The following is a 22,542-nucleotide window of genomic DNA, read 5'->3' as shown; positions in this document are numbered from 1 at the left end:
TTATTTAGCTGTCATTGGCTGTACATAAGCACCCTTTCAAGTACAGTGATCTCCTTTATGTTCATTTTTAATAGAAAATATCATCTTAGTTAATCCAACTACCAAATCTCAGTTACTCAAGAAGTAGAAATTTTTATATTAACTGACTAGCACACTAAATGTCTAATGATTTCTGCAGACTGTTAAAGCTAACCCAATACTTAATTCTAACAAAACAGCTCATAACTCTAATGGTGATGATGTAAATATGTCAGGCTGTAGCTACAAATATGAGAATAAGCCTTTGAAAATCTTGACTTCTACTGATTTGCTTGTGTTTCAGAAAAGTGATAATGTCCTCAAGATGTTTAAAGGGTGATTAAAATTGTTTTCATATAGAAAAAACTCAATTATAAAACATTTCAAACATTTAAATAATGGTGTAACTTAAAATTGCTTTCAAAACAATCTTTTCATACAATACAGAATGAAACAGATGACATAAAAATGAAAGAAAAGAATAAATATTCAGTTGGAATTGGGCCGGCTCGGTTCCAACTAAAATATATGGGTCACCATCTGATACGAGAAGAAAGAAAAGATCCAGATCCCAGGGTCCAAGATTTTATTCCCGATACATGGCAGGTATAAATATGAATAAAAATAATATTTATATTTTTAATCATGCATGTATCATTTAGTTTCTTATTGCTCCAGCCCTCCCCCTCCCCCCTTTGCCTTTCTCTCTCTCTGTTAGTATTTGTATTTGCCATTGACTTCATAATATTGAGTTATTTCATTTAAAAGTCATGTCAGTTAAAGTTCATTGTTATTTAAAATGACTTATTTGAACTAATATTTTTATTTAAGGAAATCAAAATTTTATTTACTATGGTAGGCCATTTCCTTGGTGAGGTATTGGATGAACTCACATACACAGAGTCAAAAGTTAACAATGTCTGTGATATGCAGCTATTATCATTCAGTACCAGCCTCCAGGGTTTCTGTCAATAGAATTTCATATGTAAACAGCATAATTATTCAAGAAGAAGTTCAGGTAGTTTAATCAGTGAGAAAATTGCTTATGTATTTTCTACCATTCTGGCTATATTTCTGTTAACATGTGTAACATAAATATTGATGGCTACAAAATTTGGAAGTAACCACTTTTGCACACATTGAAATATGTATGCATATACCTATATATGCATACATATGAAAACTTGAGTATTATTTACATATACAAATGCAATTTTGTAGGTTCAATCTGACAAGTTGCTCCAATCAGTTCAGAATTTTAAGTCACTCTTCATTAATGAAATGTAAAACATGGGACAGCCTGGCTTTAATGTAATGATGCTTATTACCTACCATTTCTGGAGTTTTACCAGAGACAGGATGGCTCCATGAGCCTAGCTTCCAGTGCCAGCTTGTGAACAGAATGACATCACATTGGGGTGGATCAGCTTGTGTGAGGAAGCATAAAACTGAAGGCAAAAATCAGAGAAAGCTAGTTGGGTTGAGACCTTCTATAACAAAATTCTGATTTTCCATGAGCAGGAGACCAATTTCTTATTTTAGTGTAGGCTACGTGACAGAAAACTTTGCTCCTTCCATATACTTTCTAACTTTTTCATGCTCTTCATTCTGATGTGTGGCATATGGGGAGGACTAGATTCACAAAATGACATGCTGGGATTTGAGAGTACTTTCTGTCTTCTGTATTTACATAGTCTTTCCATTCTTTTGACTACTTATCATGTTGATGAATAAAATCATAGGATGCGAAAATGATGCTTCCGAATAGTCTTCCTCTGAGGGTTAGAAGCAAAGTGAAGAATTTTTGCTATTTCTGTGCTTTAACCACTTGGTTACTGCCGTAAAATTGTGGCAATAATTTTATGATTGGCTGGTTCGAACAACTGTATTTCTCAAAGACACTTTGTACTCCTAACTACTAATAACAGCCTTCCTATTTGTAAGGTCTTATTCTGATGCTGTTTTGAGTGATTTGTATATATTCATTGTGTAGATTATCATGTTTCATTATGGTCTTTTCGTCCATGTATGTTGTATACTTTGATCACATTTCTGTCAATACACTTGCTTCACTGCCTTCCTCATTGGCTCCTTCTTTTTTTCTGAATAGTCTCTCTTTCCTGTTCAGTTCTTTTAGTTTTTCTACTCCATTTTCACATATAAGATTCATTTCTCAGCTGCTGAAAAGCAAACAAATTGCATCATTTGAGAGAATGAGTCATCAGAGTTTCCTTTTAATTTTTCTGTATGTCTGTAGTTCTCCATCATTGAGGTTCAGAAAAATCAGAACGGTAAAGGAATGATCTATTTGGGTAGCATATGACTTGTTTGATTGATACTAATCATGGTCTCACCCCTGCAGCGAGAGCTCCTGGATGTGGTGGATAACAACGAATCTGCAGTGATTGTTGCCCCAACCTCCTCTGGCAAAACCTATGCTTCCTACTACTGCATGGAAAAGGTGCTGCGGGAGAGTGACGAAGGTGTGGTTGTGTATGTCTCACCCACAAAGGTAGGGATCCAGGGCTTGTAATATTTTTCTTCATTCCAGAATTTACTCAGAAATATTAGACATGGATATGTGGTGTATCTAGTTTTTTAATTTATTTTCACTATTTAAAAATTAGTAATGGGCTTCATAATAGAATTTTTATATATAATTTTTGACTCTCCTTCACCACTACCTCCCCTATAATGTATTCCCCTCCACCGCCCCCCTTTATTCTTATGTAGCCTCCATTCCACTTTCAAGTCACATATATTCTGTTATCTTATTTCCCTTCTTTCCTTCTGTACTATTTCCCCTCTCACGATTCCCTTTCTGGTTTAATGTCCCCTACCCACTCTCTCCCACATGATATATATAGTAAAAACTAAATTTTATGATCCAAATATTAAAGAAAACATGTGGTATTTGTCTTTTTGTGTCTGTGTTATTTTGCTTAATATAATAATATCCAGCTCCATTCATTTTCTTTGAACAACATTGTTTTATGTTTGTTTCTGTTTGAATAGAATATTGTATTTGTACAACATTTTTTCTATTAATTTGCTGATGGACATCAAGCTTACTTCTGTTTCCTAGATATTGGAATAGTGGAAATTTGAACTTAGTTGTGTACATATCACTTTAGTAAGACTGGAAGACTTTTGGGTATATAACCAGGATGTAGTGATGTAGCTAGGTCATGAGGTAGTTTCATTTTTCCTGCTTTGTGAAACTTCAGTGATGATTTCTATAATGGGTATACCAGACTATACTCTTACCAGTAGTGATTAAGGGTTCTCCTTTCCACATATTTCCTCCAACTGTTAACATTTGTTTTCTTGATTTAACCATTCTAATTGGAGTGAAATGGAATCTCAGATCTTTCTCAAGATTCCTGTTGTTATTCAGTGAGCTTCTGCTACACTCAGAGGTAGTAAAATTCTGTTCATGTAGAGCGGTGCATTTTTATATTTTCATATTTAGATGTGTGTTTCTTTGGGGATTTGGGTGGTATTATTATTTATGAATTTTGGTCTGTCGTATTTCTTTATTCATGATGTTCTTGATGACACATTTGCCTACCGTTTTTCTTTTTCCTCTCTTTTTTACTTTTTAAACATTTTATTCTATGCATCTTCTATGTAATGTGTGAGATACAGGGGTCACTCTTCTGAGTATTGCAGCTGGTGCAGGGTAGGGACACTACCACTCCTATAACCCCAGTGCCAACTTCTTCCTCATTTCTGGTACTAATGGGCATGAGAGGGAAAGGGAAGAGCATCTTTCCTCTGTCCATGTTACCATAATGGGGATGGCTTTCCTTTGCTCATAACATTGGGGCTGGGTCACCTTCATCCACCAGGCAGCTCTGCTGTGCTTCCTAGCTGAGGGGCGGGGCCTTTTCCTGAGTGCTGCAGCTGTTAGGGACCAGCTTTCTCATCTGTTGCAGGCAGTAAGGAGTGAGGGGTAAAGGGGGGCATCTCTCACCTTCCTGCACTGCCACATGACCGATGGGTAGTGATGACTTCTGGCACATCACACCTCCACCGACAAGTATGGCCCTGTTGTTACCTAGGTGAAGTGCAGAACCAGCTCTTCCAAGTGTTGCAGCTGGTGAGGGGCAGGGACAACGCTCCTGTTCTTGTAACCTCAGGGCTAGTACTCACTCCTGCCAGTAGAGTTGGCTCCATTGTGTTGCCCGGGCAATGTGCAGGGCTTGCTTTTCCAACTTTTAGCTGGTAGGGATCAGAGACAGTTTTCTATTCTTATGACCACAGGTCCAACCCATCCATCTGCCTCAGGTAGTGATGGGTGAGGGGAGGAGGGCATCCTTTTGCCTACATTTTAGAGTGGAAAAGTTGGCTTATTTTCACTAATTCCTCAAATTTTGTGTAATGAATAATACATCTTTTTCTGAACCACAATGAAGTATACATTCACGAACCAGGCTTCTACCTTAGCTTATTACAGTTATTTATTATTAATGTCAAAATCTTTGTTAATTGGAAGTATCCACATTTTCATTTGGAGACTATCTTCGTTAGGTATTCCTATTGCTGTGATAAAATGCCATGATCAAAAGAAACTTTGGGAAGGAAGGGTTTATTTCAGCTTACACTTACACAGCACAGTTAATGGCTGAGAGAATCAGGATAGGAGCCCAAACTGGGTCGGAACCTAGAGGCAGGAATTGATGCAGAGGCCATGGAGGGGGGTGCTGGGTACTGGCTATTTTTGTCATGGCTTGCTCATCCTGCTTCCTTGTAGCAGCAAGGTTTACTAGCTCAGGGTTGAAACTCTCCACAGTAAACTGCCCCCCCACATCAATTATTCATTCAAGGTTAGCAACAGGCCCATATGATGATAGCATTTTCTCAGTAGAGCTTTCTGAGTTCCAGATGACTCAAGTTTGACATAAAGCTACCCAGCACAAGGGGGTTGTGTGTTCAGATACATTAAAATAACTGGAATGTCACTTTTAAACATATTTATGGATGTATTGTAAATTTTACAATTTTATCTTTATGGTGCGTACTTTGAGGAAAAGTGTAATAATTTAAAAAAGTGTGTAATAGATGTTTGAAGGTTTATAGATTCCTCTGGCCATGCTACCTGCTTGACCCTAAGTGAGACTATGCAAATTCATGTATATAATCAAGCTTCTGACATCTGAGGGAGGTTCTGAAATATGAGATACAAATTTGTTTGAGATTCTTGCTGTGATAGCTTCGGATTATAAATGGTGATCATTTAATTGCACTGTATATGTTAGTTTTTCTGCTATAAAGGATATGCCTATCATTTTACTTTTCGATAATTGTTTTCTATGTCTGTTTTACTGTTGGCTGTTGTTAATCAAAGAAGTTCAGATTTTTAGTCCCACAGCTCAAAGACAGAGCTTTTTAGTGTAGACTGGGTAGATAAAAAGATTTATTTAGTTTTCTGCATTCATAGCAGAGCATAGTCTTAAATACTCCATCATTAATTTTTGCTGACCTACACTTTATTATGCAAATAATACATCTGTTTTCCTGTCAATCAGGCACTTGTTAATCAAGTGGCAGCAACTGTGCAAAAGCGTTACACCAAAAATCTGCCAGCTGGTCAAGTTGTGTGTGGCGTTTTCACTAGGGATTATCGTCATGATGCCCTGAACTGCCAGGTTTGACATTCTATTTAATAAGCTTGATATTAGATTCTATAACAATGATATTTCTTTTTGACAAGAAATATAGCATCTTTTCAAGACTTGTTAAAATATTTTCTTGAATTTGTGAAGGACAAATTTCTACAGAGAAAATACAAATTTGTCAAATTCTAAGGAATGTGAAAAATAGAACTCATTTTCTCTAAAAATGTATTCATTTTGATTTAAACTTTTAGCTTATATCTCATTCATCATGTTGCTTTACAATGGAATTCAAAATGATACAGTGATCTTACAAGTTACCGAAATTTAGTGAACAGCCATGTAGTATCATGATTACTTTCTCTTGTTAGATACTCATATCAGTTTGTGTTGTGTTGTAGTTAATGAATGTGCTACAGTGTTAGTGAAGTCATAGTGTTCTGACTTATTGAATTATGAGATAAATAATTAATTAGGATAAAATGAAAATGAATACATGCTTGTAGTGCATCATATTGTAGACTTGGCAATGTGTTGCCTGGATTGTCTTTAAAAGAAACATCTTCTAATGGATAAGGAAAATGTGGTACATTTACACAATGGAGAGTACTACACAGCAGAAAAAAAATAATGACATCTTGAATTTTGCAGGAAAATGGATGGAGCTAGAAAACATTATTTTGAGTGAGGTAACCCAGACCCAGAAAGACAATTAACACATGTACTCACTCATAGATGTTTTTTAAACATAAAGCCAAGAAAAACAGCCTACAAATCACAATCCTAGAGAACCTTAACAACAATGAGGACCCCAAGAGAGACTTACATAGATATAATCTATATGGGAAGTAGAAAAAGACAAGATCTCCTGAGTAAATTGGGTGCATGAGGAACTTGGGGGAAGGTTGAAGGGGAGGGAAAAAGCAGGAAAGGGAGCAGAGAAAAATGTAGAGCTCAATAAAAATCAATAAAATTAAAAAATCAAAGAAACCTCTTCTAACACAAATTCTCTGTTAGTGTTAGATTTGAAAGAATTAAGTAAAGTTAAGCCGGGCCATGGTGGTGCACACCTTCAATCCCAGCAGTTTGGAGGAAGAGGCAGGCAAATCTCAGACTGGTCTACAAAGTGAGTTCCAGAACAGTCAGGACTGTTACACAGAGAAACTCTGTCTTGAAAAACCTAAAAAAAAAAAAAAAAAAAAAAAAAAAAAAAAAGTTAATATTAATGACTTTGACTTTTACATATTTTTCTTTTTAAAGTACTTATTTAGTTAAAATATTATTTATTTCTGGAGAATTTTATACATGTTTGAGGTGTATTAAGATCATTTCCACCTTCCCTGTTTTCTCCTTCTACCTCCCTTCCCTCCCTCCATTCCGTAGACCTCCCAGTATCATGTCTCTTCCCCAGCAGACACCACCTGCCAATAACTCCTCTGCGGGGGTGTGGTCTTGCGAGTGCTTCCTCATTCATGCTGGAATTTTGACTGATTTGATCTGCAGGTTTTGTACAGAGATAGCCACAGTTACTGTGAGTTCATGGGTGGAACTGCCAGGCCTTTTTCAGAAGACAGCAGTTAACAATTATCTGCGCCTTCCCCTGGCTCTCTAGATCTTTCCACTTCCTTTACTGATTGTTGTGCTTGGAAAGAGATCAAAATGTGTCCCATTTAGGGATGGACACAGTTGGAAGGCTCATAAACAAGAATTTGCACTTCAGACTTGATATTTTACTATTTTGTCCCAGGAAAATTGAAATTTCATGTGATTCAAACTATTATCACACATGCAATGAATCCAGTCCTTAGATGTAGTATCAGATCTTAATTATACGAGATACACTCAGGTCTCACAAGCTTCGCCTCATGTAGTTTTATACCTATGCACATACTAAGTGTTACTTCATACCCTGCTGCTGTTTTTAGGTCCTTGTTACCGTGCCTGCCTGCTTTGAAATTCTGCTACTGGCTCCTCATCGCCAAAGTTGGGTGAAGAGGATCAGATACGTCATATTTGATGAGGTAGGTTGATTTCACGTCTCAGGATAGCTTTCTAGTGTTCATAAATATTGCATGTCTTTCGTGATTTGGGACATCTGCCCATTGTATAATTTAGAGGCAATTTTCTTCTGAGCATTCCCCCAGCTGAATCACCCTCTCGGCTCACTTCTTCTGATGTGACTAAATATTGTTTAATGGTGAGAGTTCTGCATGCATGGGGAACTGGTCTTCAATAATAATGCTGTTGTGAGGGAACAGAATTAAACTCATGATACAAGTTTCCCTTGATAGAAATTCAAAATTCAGTCTGGTCTCCAGAGCAAAGTTTTTTGTGCTTCAGCAAGTGATGAGAAATGATTCTGTCTGTCATAATCTTAAAGGAAAACAAATGGCCTATCAAATTTACTGTTCTAAAAGTATGTTTTCAAAAAGGCATTTGTGAGGAAATCTAGAGAGAGGAACTTACTGTTAGTCTTTTTTGTCCTGAGTTTTAGACATGATTTTATTGGATGTTGCTGTACTCATTCAGTCCAAAGAGCAGTCAGGGTTCCCTGCCCTGTGGGAAGTCCAAGGTCCTCCCCCCTCCATCCAGGTCTAAATAGGTGAGCATCCAAATACACTAGGCTCCCACAAAGCCAGTACAAGGTTGCAAAGGAGATTCTGATGGAATGGGTTGCATTTCAAGCAGTGAACCTTAGCTGAGGTACACGGCTGGCTCAGGCAACCTGGGAGAGGCCCATGGAAAACCGATCTCAACTTACTCCATCACTAAAGCCAGAGATCCAGAGAACCTGGGGTCCCACTGGAGTAGCACCTGTGGATCAGTGTCCCTGAGCATTAGAGTGGGGTGAGAACCAATGTAGATGCAGACGTTCTGATGGAAGCCATAGTGGAGTTCTATAGCAGCATCATTCAGTATGCTTATTCAGAGACTTAGATCCCCAGAGAAAAGTACATTCTTTTATTCCTGGATTTTAAACTAAAAATAAAAAAAGAAAACTATTTTAGCTAATATTTACTTTGTTTCAGTAATAATAAGAATAAGAATAATAAGAATAATGAATAAATAGTTTTAGTCCTGGAGATTAAATCCAGGTCTTTGAAGCAGTTCACCATTGCCCCAAATCTCCAGTCCTTTCTTTATGTTATAAACTTGAAATGACCAAATAAGTTGTGCTTTTAGTTTTTGGATACTGAGTTGTTATGTTTATTTTTAGTTTTCCTATTTATTTTGTGTCCTTGGAATTTTGGATGGCTTTATTTAAATAATACTAGTCTATACATGCATGTAGGCCAAACAACCATATGTATAAAATTTTAAAATATTAGAAGTATAAGACAATGTAGAACACCGAGTTGTAGCTTGGATACCATGTTCTGAAAGGATATAACATTGGACACCCAAATTCTTCCAATTTTATATTAGGGCAACTGCTAAAGGCTTTGAAGGCTAGCGTCTATTCTTCCAGAATCAGGGAATATTGCTAAATATTGCAAAAATTAAAGTTAATATTTAAAGTTAAATTAAAGTTAATTGTCACTGACCAAGACGAAATCAAATGGGCAATAGAAAATGTGAATATAGGCGTTTCTACACATATATGTATAACTGCTTACCTGAAAGTAAGTCTTTTAAAGTTTTTTCCAGGGGTTGAATTTAACATATTCATATGTCCAAGAATCCTTCGTTCATCTAACTGAATTTGGTCATGTATTCATTTAATTAACCTCATTTGAGGAATGCCACCCTAGAGGCAGGCATTGTGTCAGTGCTAGAGTTATCCAGATTGAGATACAGATTGAGAGAGAAAAGTTAACTCAGGGAACAGAAATGCTTACAACCTGCCAGCAGTGCTTCCTGTGAAGATCAAGATGTCAGTCACAATTGCAACAATGGCAGAAGGCAGGCTGGAGGACCACTCTGGAATGGATGGATGGATGGTCAGCAAAACCCTTTTAAACTAGTGACACCAAGATGAAATTCACTGATTAAGAGGCCATGGTTATATGTTGGCTTTTTATTTTATTGTTAAGAATATTTTATATAGGAGAGATAACAATGTGAAATCTCTGGGGTGGGAAGTGTGTGCTGAGGAACAAAGAAATGGCTAATGTGTATGAGTCGTAGTAAGAGAGGATGAGTGACCTCATGTGATGCTGGAATAGCAGCAGTGGACCACAGATGCCAATCATTATGTATCCCTTTAAGTGATTAAATTCCTTGTTCCACAAGGAAGGGAAAAACATTAACTAGAGACATGACTAGATATAACTTATCTTTGAAGCGTATTTGTGTGTGATGTCAAGAATGTAGTATCCAGTTAGGACAATATTCACAAAGGTACTGTATTGTGAATGAGATGAGGTGTTTTGATTGTCAATAAACATGGCAAAAAATGCATAGGCCTGAAAGAAACTTCTGAAAGCAAAATAAAAAATAATAACAGGTGCATTGGTTAAAAATATTTAAAAAAATTCAAGTGCCAAGATGTCCTAAATCAGGATTTTCTAGTCCTTTTTAAAACTTGCTGTGGTTCATTAAAGGTGATGGGGAATACCTATGATCAATTACGATTCTATATGTTATTTTAATTTACCATTCTTAAAACTAACCAGTGACTTGAAAGCATCTTTTCTTTTATAGGTACATTGTCTGGGTGGAGAAATTGGAGCCGAAATCTGGGAGCATCTCCTTGTCATGATCCGATGTCCATTTTTGGCCCTTTCAGCCACCATAAGCAACCCTGAGCATCTTACTGAGTATGAATTCAGTACTCATATAATGAATAGAACTGAATATAAATTCAGTTCTATTTTGGACAGAATGTTTATCTATTTTGATAGTTTGGATTTCATAGTCCTTAATGGGCTTTATAGTTCCCTCATTTTCTTGTTCACTCCCTGAATTCAAGCTACTGTCTATTTAGTTCTTTCTTATAAGTCTTGGCTATTCTTTACAAAGAAATACCCAGTGTCCCTTGGGTCAGATATGCAATTGAATAGGAAGTATCAGGTCATAGCTCAAAAATAAAGTGGTAGCTGCACAATTCTTTTTATTTTACACTACCTACTTTACTGGGAAACATAAATCAGGATAAAAGAATGGTACATTTAGTCATAGATTCAAGATCATCCCATTTTGTAGATTTTATTTTGTTTAGAAAGAGAGCAAAGCTTTATTAGCTTCAATGTTGAGCACTGATAACAACACATCCCTTACCTTCTCCCATGTGTCACATTCCCTCCTAAGTGCTTTGCTTACAGTAATTTATCTTAAATATTATCAATATTAGATGTACTACTATTTCCATTGTTATTCTTACTTAATAGTACTTTTATAAGTCTATTGATTTTTAAATGTGAAAGGCAGCTATAAAAATATTAAGTGTTTCATGCAGGATTCAGAGTTAATAGTAAGGAAGCTAGAATTTTATTTCAGGTTATGTGGCTATAGATCTAATTTCATTCTGTGAAAGTTTTAAGATATATTATTTCTTTTGTATTTAAATATTTAATTTCACATAAGTTATTTCTGTTTTCTGCTTAAACAATGTATGATCTACTTTTGCGTTGATGTGAACAAAAATGCCTTAAGGGAGGGATGATTTTATTTAGACTCAGAGTTTTAGAAAGATTTCAGCTCATCATAGTGGAAAAGGTAAGGAGCAGAGACTTCATCCATGGAAGTGGGAGGCTGAGGTGGCAGTTTGTTTACATGGCAGCAGACAGGAAGCAGAGAGAGAGCTAGATAAGAGCCCCTGGCTACTATAACCTTTGTGATGGCTGATGCTGGTTGTCAATTACTCTTCACAGTCCCACTGCTAGTGACTGACTTCTGTATGCAGCTCCCACCTTCTAATGACTCCACAGCTTTCAAAATTATACCAAAGCACTTGAAACATGAACCATTGACACATTACTGGTTAAAATAAATAACTAAAATATTTATCTTGAAAGGTGGCTCCAGTCAGTAAAGAGGTACTGGGAAAAAGTAGACAGTGCAATGGAGAAAACAACTTTTTCCAAAAAAAATGCTGCCTCCCGTGGCAATCACCATAAAGACCAAGGGCAAGCCAGACAGTCATACAAAGTTAGACTTGGTATGTATGCTCTGTGTAGTAGTATAGCCTTGTTTTTGTTCGGTTTAGCTATTTGCTTTAAAATTATTCCACTTACCACATTTCTGAATATTTGTAAATCTCACTCTTCTCCTTTCAGTGATCTACAGAGAGAGATACAATGACCTAGAGAAGCACGTATGTTCTGTGAGACAGGGTGAAGTTTGCTTTGATCATTTTCACCCATGTGCTGCACTAACCACAGATCATGTAAGTAGCAACCTTTGCCACAGTTGTTCCATGCAACAGCACTGTCTGGCTAACAGTTGAAAATACAGTGTTGTACAGAATGCATCTGAAGCTCAGCCTGATGCTAGAATGCAGAGGGAACACTACAATGTTGAATTAAAAATGAACAGCAGTGTTCTCGTTTCTGTAGTTTCTCAACGTTAGAATGCCATCAGGATCCTCAAGGTTTTAATACTACTAAACACATTGACTTCATGATCTTATTAGTCTGGGGACATTATTTCTGTCCTTTTTCCCCTTTATTAAACACCCATGTCTGCCTCTCCCTTAACTAACTTACTTTTGCACCACTAATGAAGTGCTGAGGACAACACTTAACCTCTTTGCTCAGTGCAGCTACATACATGTGTGGAAAAGTCTCACATGTGAAAACATGACTAATGTGTATGATCTGAAACCAGGAACACATTGCCATGGCAATCAAGTCATGAGGCTTTGGTAATGGCTCAGCAATGTAGAGACCTTAAAAAAATGTCAACCAGCTATTGCCTGGTTAGTGGAGGATAATTTCTTAAATATTTCCTATATGTACTGGTCGTCCATTCTCATTCCACTCCCTAGAAATGTTCATTTAAACTCACATTGGTCCTTAAATGAGAGCAATTTATTTTTCTTCCCTCTCAGACCTGAAAACTGAAGTATATACTATATTCTGATACTATATTATGGCTCTTAATTATAATTCTATTCCTTAAAAGAGTTTACTAAACTTCTTTAAAAACAGCTAAGTATACAGACCTTGACAGCTTAGGTCCTCCAGAGCCTTTTTCTACATTGCACTTCCTGAATGTGTTTTGCTTGGAAGCCCGTATGCTATACGCTGCTCATTCCAAATGCTGCATGTTGGTGCCTAGATCTTGATTTTTTCCTTTGAAACTCTAATAATGTGGAGCCTTTTTAGAATCTTGCTGTGTTTTCCTCAACTGGTTGGTTAACTTCTCCACAGCACTTTGTGTTTGTGTGTCAGCAAAGTCAGATTACCACTGGACCTTCGGCACTGGCCTTTTAGTGTTGTGAAGTATCTTCTGCGGGATGAATCTCCTGTACCTCAGTTACTAACACATGGCTGTGTGAATATTGGCTGTTTTTAAAGGGTAGCTGATTGGAATGATGTTTTTAAAATGCTCACACATTTCACATCTTTTAACTACCTCAATTGTGTGATGGAGGTCCCACTACAGTTTCATTTTACAAATAATGGAAGTGAGTCAAGAACAACTATATCACTACTTTAGCACTAAGAAAATGGAGTAAATCAGTTGTAATCCCAGACTCATTGGTTAATTCTGTGTTAACACAAAAGTTTTGTCTATCATATACACCATGTACTGATACACCATGTATATATCATGTTTACATGATCATGTATGTAATATACTCATATATACATGAGCACCACATGATAGTAGTTGGCTGTGTATTGCAATGACTTCCAAAGGCAATGAAATGGATTTGAATATGGAGTTTTTCTAGTAAAATGCTTGTGAAGAAAACCTTTATTATTAGTGGTAAGAACCCAATTAAAACTCCAAATTAACTGAAAAATGGAAAAAATCCTGTGCCTTAACTTATACTAAGAATATAGATATTAATACAGCCATCAGTAATACAAAAATCCACTTGTAGTCTCTCCCTCTTTTCTTCCTTTTCCCCTCTTTCTTCCTTGTGTCCTCACCCCCTTTCTGATATCTACAGATTGTCTGACATTCTCAGTATTATCTTTAAAATTGCTTGCTTTGTGTAAAGTGATTAAGAAATGTTATCCTTAAACAGCTTCAAGTATACTGGTTCTGAGCTTGCTCCAAGTGCCTTCCCTCTCTTCTTGGTAGCTATTAATGGAGTAACTGAAAAGCAATAGAGTAGTTACGGTGTGGTCTGACCCTATGCGACTTCTGCAAAGGTCATGCGGTTGTATTTGTCTTAAGATTTGGTGGCAAGGATATAGAGTAAATGCTAGACTTAGGCATTGTTAAATGAATTTTACAACCACTTGCATAGCATATACTTATATAGGTCATTTCCTATAGAAGAAAAATAGAAATGAGTGTAAATTCCAAATGTGTAGATAATTCTGATCGTTTCTCATTAGATTAACTGAAAGAGCTAAGTGACTTCAAAATATCCCAAAATGTGATAAATTGTAGCAACATGAAGAGAAGAATCATCTAACTGTCTGTTACCTTTAAGGCTATATCAGAAAAATGATTTTGAAAAGCAAGAGATAGGAGAGTACAAATGACTTGGCCTTAGTTCAACAGAAGCAAGGGATCACCAGCGAGGGCTTGCCCTCAGCCATGTATGTCTTGTTTCTGGCACACTGAAGCCTTGTTTGACCTTTGCCACAAGTTATCATGCCATCCAGGCACAGCTGCTGCTGTCTGGAGAGCTGTCAGCCCTGGGAAACACTTGAAATAACTGCTGTCTCTTGCTCAGTGTGGACTGAATGTGAAGATCACCTGTGGTACAGGGACTCTTGTATTTACAAAATAACTGCTGTATCATGATCCACTGTTAGTTCTCTTTTTTCTCTGCAAAGATTTGTTTAGGTTTTGCCTTCTTGCCAATTTACCAGTTTGTAGTGAAAAGAATCTAGACTGAGTCCCAGCCTGGACCAAAAAACTGCTAGAATCCTTAAAACTTATGAACTTATTAATTGATAGACCACATCAATGGATGCTGCACTAATCTTATGGCAGACATATAGCTAAGAATCTTATCTATTTCCTACTTTATTTCCTACAATAAATTCAGGACAAAGACAGAACTAATGTTTTATTTTATAAATGTAAATCTTGTCTAAACGGGTAAGAAACTTCAGCAACCCTAAGCCCGTGACCCAGAAGATTTGTATTCTAAAACTTACAAGGATTCTTGGGTTAATTTTTGTTTCATTTAGTTTGGCTGCAAAACTAACCACTCTCAAGTGATAATTAAAAAGAGAACATAAGGATAACATTGGGGGTGGTGCTGGAGACCAGCTTTGACAAGTATACCACTGAACCAGGGTAGGGGCATGGAGATTAGAAAAATAAGAAAAGGAAATGAAGACACGAGTGAAAATAATAAACCAGAAGCATAGGATAGTATCTGGAGGGAGTTCTGGTGAAGACTAAAATTGCCCACGTTTAATTTCTATTTGCTTTAAATACCCCTGATCCCAAAAGGTAGGAGTAAGATAAAAAACTGCATTAACATCATACAAGAAAATGAACAGACCTGTTGAAGATTGTGGGCTATATTCTTAGTTAAACTTTCTGTTTCTAGAACGAGACAGTATTGCTCACACCCTAGACCAAAGTATTCTGTAGGCAAACCACCACCTGGGTGGAATCCCTAAGGGAGTAGGAACTTTGTTGGATCCCTAGATTTTTTTGTATAAACAGATTTACTTAGCTACTTCTCTATTCCTAAACCACAAGGTCTGGATATTAGTCTCGCCTGTTGACAAATCCTTGGGAGAGAGGAACTCTCTGGTCTAAATGGAGGTGGAATCGTTGATTGAGGTAGAAATGGGCAATAACCTTGAAGGAACAGAAGTAATTTCCAACTCTCTGACCCATGGCCAGGGTAGAATGGCAACAACTTTGAGCAAGCTGGACTTCTTTGACCTTCAGACAAGGTGGAAATAGGCTCACATTTTTGGGTCTCCACAAGTTGGCGGTGAACGGATGTCTCTGCAGTTAAGGGGACTTTGCTGAAGACCCAAGTTCATTTCCTAGGACCCACACTGGGTGATTCACAACAACCTATAACTCCAGCTCTGGGAATCTGTCTCCCTCTTTTGGCCTGGGAGTGTACTGCCCCACATACACAGAATTTTTAAAATTTCTTTTTTTTTAAAAACGAAATAGACTCAATGCAATCTTCACCATTTTCCCAGCTTTGAATGATCAAAGCAAGCATTTCTTATAAACCTTCACATCCTGCAGGTTTTAAAAAAAGTATTAATAAGTTTGATTTTATTTTAATCATAGATTGAAAAGTATGGATTTCCTTCTGACCTTGCCTTTTCACCTCGAGAAAGCATTCAGCTATATGACACTATGCTTCAGGTCTGGAAAAGTTGGCCCCAGGCACAGGTAAAGAATCTATATGGAATCCATGCTGTTATGGTAGAGCTCAATATTGCTATTCAGAAACATATGGCCACCATTTCTACCACTTGGATTTGATGATTTGAAATGATTAGCAGACCATTTCCCTGAGGAAACGGCCTCCGTATACTTTCTCAGTTAATTGGGCTAGTAACAGTGTTAAATATCAGTTTCTGAAAATGTCCCTTCTTTCTCCTCTCTAGAAATTGTGGTATTGGGTCTCCTTTCCCACTCTGGATTTTTAATCCTCAGATTCTTTTCTTCTCAAGTTTTTCTCTATGTCTTGAATGCTGGTGTTTTCCCTGGAGACCTGTTTGCTCTGTCTTCTTGCCATTGGAGAGTTCATACATATTTCTGTATCCTAGAAGGTATGGGGAGGGAGGTAAGAGAAGTCCAACTGCCTCTAACCTAAGAGACCATAAAACTGTCAAGGAAGAATGTAATTGGGAAATATTTTTAGGTTTTCTGACATTATTTTTATGGAATTTTATGGTCTTTCATTCCCAGAATCTGTGTCCAGAGAACTTCCCTCTTTTTAAGAACAATTTAGTCATTAAAAAAACGGATGTAAGAAAATATGAGGAGAGCTTAAAGGAAGAATTCACCAACTGGGTTAAAAATGGGAACCAGGAGCAGGTAATTTCACACATTTTGATCAAAGCACTCTATTTTGTTTTTCCTGAGTGTATCATTCAACCAATAACACCATTTCTCTTCTTTGTAGTTTTCAATGTTTATTTTAGATTTTCAAGATTTGCTCTTTGGTCCGGAGAGGGAGGGAGAGAGGAAGTAGGGGGAAGGGGAGTGAAATGGAAGGAGGTGGAAATTTTTAATATAAAATAAGAAATTTGCTGAAAAAAGGATTGACTTGCTGTATAGTGATTCTGAGCTAGAACAAAAAGAGAAAGGAAAATCATTTTTATTTTTTCTTTAATGTACCCTAAAACTTGGCAAGAGACTATGCGTTCCTCACAGATTTGGTGGCAGATAAGAGATGATATAGGACTCATGTTTGAGATTTTTGATGGTTTTGTCAGCCTAATGATGTGGCTCAAAAAGCTGAAACACATTTTTGCTTTTCTTCCTTTCTTAGTTTTGGAGTTTTAATCTCTTTAAAAAAATCTTTATTTGAGAATTTCAAGGACATGTGTGTTATGTGCTTCCAAATCTCCTCCCCAGTCCTCCCCTCCTACCATCTCCTCCTTCAGCCTCACATGATCCTTTTTTAAACTCACTGAGTCCATTCAGTGCTGCCAGTATTTTCATGGCTGTGGGTTCATCCACTGGAACATGGACAACCTATCAACGTATGAAAGAACACTGACTGTTCTCTGCCCACAGCAGACATCATTTGGTGCTAGCTCCTCAGCTAGGGTGAGACTTTGCATGTGCCTCCTCACTCATGCTGAAATTACTTCAGGACTGATCTTGTGAGCTCCTTGGCAGTCATCCACACTGCTGTGAGCTCATGTGTTCTATGTCCCTGTCATGTTCAGAGACTCTGGTTTGCAGCTTTCTTTGGGGTTTTATTCTTCACCATTTTTCTTTTAAATTTTAAGAAGTGGAATCTTACACTAGAACTATATGCTTGTAAATTTATTTTGTTTATAGTTATAATCTTATTTTATCATCAAAATTTGAGGCTTCAGACATTTTTTTGTTTGTTTTTTAGGAATTGCATGCATGATTGTTTTTTCATATGCTCCTCTCCCCACCTCCATACCTTGATTTTTTTCTTTCTTTCATTTGGAAACATGGTAAAGATAGGTTACATTTTCCTGTGCTTATCTGGTCATTCAAAACCTCTTAGTCAGGTTGGCTATGCTTGCCTCTGCAGCATGGAGGGGGCTCCTTTCTCCTGCTACAGTGGAAACAGCACCACTAACTGAGCCATCCTTCCCCTCCTGACAGATTTGTGTTGTCACAAACAATTGCAGGTGTGGTGTACAGTGCATCAGAAGTTTGTTATTGAGTCTGTGGTTTGTGTGTGTCCTTGCTGTGGCTGACCACAGTCTTGTGGTATACTGTCCTAGGATTAGTTTAAAGAACAACAAAAACAAGGATTAAACAACAATGAAAAGAGTTTAGTCCGAGTGACCATTCCTCTCTTTGCTGTGCACATTTTAATACAAATGCTTTCTGTTCACGGTCACAGGCTAGAATGGTGCTGCAGAAGCTGAGTCCTGACTTCCATGACCACTCAGGACCGATGCTGGCCTTCTTTCCGCATCTTGTTGAGAAGCTCAGGGAAATGGATAAGTTGCCTGCACTGTTCTTTTTGTAAGTTATTTAGCATTGTGACATAATCTGTGTTAGGCTCCTTCCTTTAAGTTACAGAAAATTATATACACATTACCTGTATGATCTAGTATTTATTATTACTTGGGGTGTTTGTACATTTGTCAAAATAATATGGCTTATTTAAAGACATAAGGAATTGATGACCCAACGACATGAGAAATGGATACTTCAGCCTGGAGTGAACAGAAGAGAAATGTAAAACTGTGACACAGTGAATGGGCGTGTGCTGTTGGTAGGTAATGGAGGGGAGAAATGCCCAAGAAGAAAAAGGTTGTACATAGTTATCTTGTTCTCAACGTCTCATCCTTAATAAAAAAAGCCATTCTCTTATATCTATTCTGCTAAAGGTAGAATGTTCTGAATTGTGTGTTCATAAGGCTATGGCACCACAGCCCGGGAGTCCAGCTTTCAAACCGCACCCAGAGTTGCAGAAAAGAATGCTTTCTGAGCAGCGAGACTTAAGAAAATATCTTCTCTATCTTTGAGCTAGAATTTTCTATCTGAGGGTAAACGAGAAAACACATGCTTTCTGATGGCAACTTAAGAAAAAAAGGAACAAGCACAATCTTTCCTGGTGGTAACCTTCTCTTTTACTTCATCTTGAATAATATCTCTTACTTGACAATCTCTCCACACAGTTATATCTCTTTATATATAGTTATGGATCTATTTACATATATACAATCTCTCTTCTGCACAGTCATACATCTCTCTATATAGTCACATCTATTTTCACACAATTACATTTTCCCTTCTTTCTCCATATATTTCACACAGCTACATACCTTTATAGTTCTTCTTTACACGGTCACATATCTTTCCAGTTACATTCTTCACACAGTCATATACTTCTTCTAAATAGCTGTACATCTCATCTACACAGTGATGAAGGACACTTAAAAGAAATCCCACACTAGCTCAGAATTGAGAATAATAGATGGTCATTTATTTAGGGGTAGACTCACAAATCACAATCCTCTGCTGGAAGGGAAAACAGCAACCAAATCTGCAGTAGGAAAAGAGAATGGCGCCTTGCTTTTCATAGGCGTGAATAGTACAAGAGGCCACGCCCAAGTCACTTAAAGGCTACTGGCTGTAGGATTTTCTACAACACAGCTCTTTCGTCATACAGTCTCATCTCTTTCTTCACATACATCTCTACATTCCAAAAATTAAAAAATTCATGCGATGCAAATGAGGTGTGTTTGCTTTTATTGTTTCTGGGTAAAGAATCTGAGCAGCAATGCTTATTGAGCAGATCTGAGAATCTAAATGGTTAAGTTCTAGATCAGGTACACAGGGTATGCCTCAATGTGCCAAGAAGTGTGCACCTTTATAGTCCTAGGTATTTACATTTTCATGTTATGAAGGCCTTGTCTAGGGGAGCTATAGGATTAAAAAACCATGTCCTCCAGTCCTTCCTACCTTCTAGAAAGAAGTAATGATTATGTGACAGTGAGAAACTATGCCTCTTTCCACTTTGCCAATAAAACAATACTTTGGTTGACTAAAATCATTTGTCATCTTTTAGGAGGGTGTGTGGAAGGTGGAAGCGATTTTCCTTTTCTCTGTTTCCACATCACTCCTTCCCTCATGCCTGGGCATATCTATCCTGTGGAGAGTTTCTGTAGCTCCTTCTATAGTGTCACAGGAATAGAGTAGCGGGGAAACTTAGTTTTCACTTCACAGTTGCTAACTAGGAGTATGTGGATCTAAAGCACCCAGAATTCCGAGTAAAATTTATAAAGGTAGGCTTTAAAAACATAGCTGTTATATATCACATTTGTGGTTTGCATTTGAAGTGCTTTCCATCGGTCTGTGTTTGGACAGTTGTTGCTAGATGGTGGTGTTGTTTAGGAAGGTTGTGGAAAGTTATCAGATGCCACCTAACCTTAATGGACATAGTCAGGATATCACCATTTATACTTCTCAGATCAGAGCTACAAATTAAACAACAATCTTCAAATTAAATGCATCCACATTGGTAAGCCTCTTGGGTACCTTAATTACTTTTCTATTTCTGTGAAGAGACACCATGGCCAAGATAACCTGTAAAAGAAAGAAGAAAGAAACTAGGACTCACAGTTCTAAAGAGTTATAGTCCATGGCCATTATGGCAGGGTAACATGACAGCAGGTAGGTAGGCGTGGTGTTGGAGCTGTAGCTGAGAGAGTGTATCATTATCAGACCATAGAGTTCAGACAGAGACAGCTAACTGGGAATGGCATAGGCTTTTGATATCTCAAGCCTGATCCCAGTTGTACACCTCCTCCAACAAGGCTACTCCTCCCAATCCGTCCCAAGCAGTTCTACCACCTACAATCTTTGTATTCAAATACATGAGCCTCTTGGGATCATTCTCAATCAAACAACCATGCAGGGCCACTGGGGTCAAGCCTTGAAGTCATAGAGCCAACTTTGTTTCCTATTTGTACTCTGCTTCGTAGTTATGGACACAATGTGAGTGTGTCTTACCTCTTACTTTTGTGGCCATGCTTACCTGTATCTTAGTTTAAGTAGCTGTGTCCTTTCAAACTGTAAACCAGTTTAAGCCCCTCTATAACTGCATCTTGTCAGCCATTTGCTTATAACCATGTGAAATGTTTCACAACCAGAAAAGACAGAGAGACTGAATTCTATGACATTATGATATTTTAAACACACATTCATTTGCTTCCAGATTTAATTTATTCTCTGTAGAAGAATGTGCTAAGGATACTTGGAAATTCCTGAGGAAAAAACAGGAAAAGAAAAAGCCTCCCAATGCTGATAAAGAAGTTGATATCATGATTAACAAACTTCAAAAAGTTGAAAAATCTTTGAAGAAACAAAAGACAATGTAAGTATTTTACTAAGAAAATTGGCCATATAAGGGTTTGTACAATGCAAATGTCCTAGTAGGAAACAGTAATTTGAAAATACTCTATACTGAAGTTCTAATAACTACTTGGATTGTTTTTGTTTTTAAATTTTAGAGAGGTGACTGAAGACAAGTGACCAGTATTACATATTCCTTATTTGCATAGATCAGTTTAATTTATGATTGTTTGAAACAGGTTCAAGTGTATCAGTCTATGTGTATTGTAGAACTTGACATGATCATTCCACATTGTCCATGTGACTCTGTCTTGACTCATGGCACCTTGTCACAATGTGGGTCATAGAGTGAGATTTGGACTGGATTACAATGCCAATTTTACCCTTGGAAGATCATTGCTCTCAGTGTGTAGCTAAAATGTGTCTTCCCTATGGCCCTTTAGTGGCTGTGTGGGGTAAAAATTCTATATTTCCCCCTTATGAATGCAGAGGTTTTTATGGACTTAAGATTCTCCAGGTTCACACCTCTTTAACCTAACTAACCTTAGCTCATAAACTTGGAAATTGGTTCTATTACCCCCTGTTTTGTATTCTTTTTCCTGTTGCCAGGTGATGGAGTCTAATGCCTACTGTTGATCATCTAACAATTTTGCCTTAGTTTTTCCTTTCTCCATGCATTTCTTGCTATTTATGGTTCTGTTCACTTCATTTATCCTTCCGTCTCTTTCTGTCCATGGCCTAAATCTCTGCCTCTTGAGCACCTTTACCCTTGTTGTTCCCATCGTCTGCTATCTCATAAAATTTCATCTGTTCTCTGAATCCTGTACTTAGACTTATACGTTTTGTATGTTATTCTTTGTTTAGTTAGGACATAAATTATTCTGTATTTTTAAAATATACATACTGATCATATCTTATTGAAAAATACAAATCCCAAATCCTTCAAAATCTGAGACTCTGGATGTTCAGGTAACATTGTCTGTGGGAATTTTTTTTTTGTGACAAAACTTTGTTTCTTTCCTCACAAATTCATAATCTCATTTTTAATTAGTACACACACACACGTTTCTTATTAATTTTATTTAGTGTACTTATAAGAATGCATGTCTAGAACTGATCACTTGGGATTGGGTAAGCAATGAAGAGGCTAGTAACTTGAGAAGACTAATTCTTTCTCTTTTGATAATCAATTAATTGTCCATAGCTCTTCATCGAAGGGTGGGTCCTCATGAGATTTCCCACATCTGTATTTGTTATCAACAAATTTGTTCATTGTTCAGGTCTTGTTTGGATGACTATATAGTTAAGATTTTGTGGATGCAGCTTC

The 22,542-nt window shown here is 37.2% G+C and overlaps 2 protein-coding genes across 6 annotated transcripts in view; both read left to right on the top strand.

The window, feature by feature from the left end:
- The window catches only part of LOC125413989 (putative ATP-dependent RNA helicase DDX60), a 337,410-nt gene that overhangs the window by 40,396 nt on the left and 274,472 nt on the right, over nucleotides 1-22,542 (top strand). The window lies entirely within an intron of this gene.
- LOC148118308 (putative ATP-dependent RNA helicase DDX60) overlaps nucleotides 1-22,542 on the top strand; it is a 93,123-nt gene that overhangs the window by 40,430 nt on the left and 30,151 nt on the right. For all 4 annotated transcript variants that reach the window (XM_087900932.1, XM_087900933.1, XM_087900936.1 and 1 more), the window contains 11 exons: nucleotides 466-624; nucleotides 2,381-2,530; nucleotides 5,550-5,669; nucleotides 7,562-7,657; nucleotides 10,281-10,396; nucleotides 11,594-11,736; nucleotides 11,855-11,964; nucleotides 15,978-16,082; nucleotides 16,605-16,733; nucleotides 18,253-18,377; nucleotides 21,079-21,237. In XM_087900932.1, coding sequence (XP_087757058.1) covers nucleotides 466-624; nucleotides 2,381-2,530; nucleotides 5,550-5,669; nucleotides 7,562-7,657; nucleotides 10,281-10,396; nucleotides 11,594-11,736; nucleotides 11,855-11,964; nucleotides 15,978-16,082; nucleotides 16,605-16,733; nucleotides 18,253-18,377; nucleotides 21,079-21,237 — 1,412 coding nt within the window. The remainder of the gene's footprint in view (nucleotides 1-465; nucleotides 625-2,380; nucleotides 2,531-5,549; nucleotides 5,670-7,561; nucleotides 7,658-10,280; nucleotides 10,397-11,593; nucleotides 11,737-11,854; nucleotides 11,965-15,977; nucleotides 16,083-16,604; nucleotides 16,734-18,252; nucleotides 18,378-21,078; nucleotides 21,238-22,542) is intronic.

The sequence above is a fragment of the Myodes glareolus genome, chromosome 23 (genome assembly GCF_982192425.1).
Source record: "Myodes glareolus chromosome 23, mMyoGla1.1, whole genome shotgun sequence".
Taxonomy (NCBI): domain Eukaryota; kingdom Metazoa; phylum Chordata; class Mammalia; order Rodentia; family Cricetidae; genus Myodes; species Myodes glareolus.
This window is presented reverse-complemented; position numbering and strand designations above follow the sequence as displayed.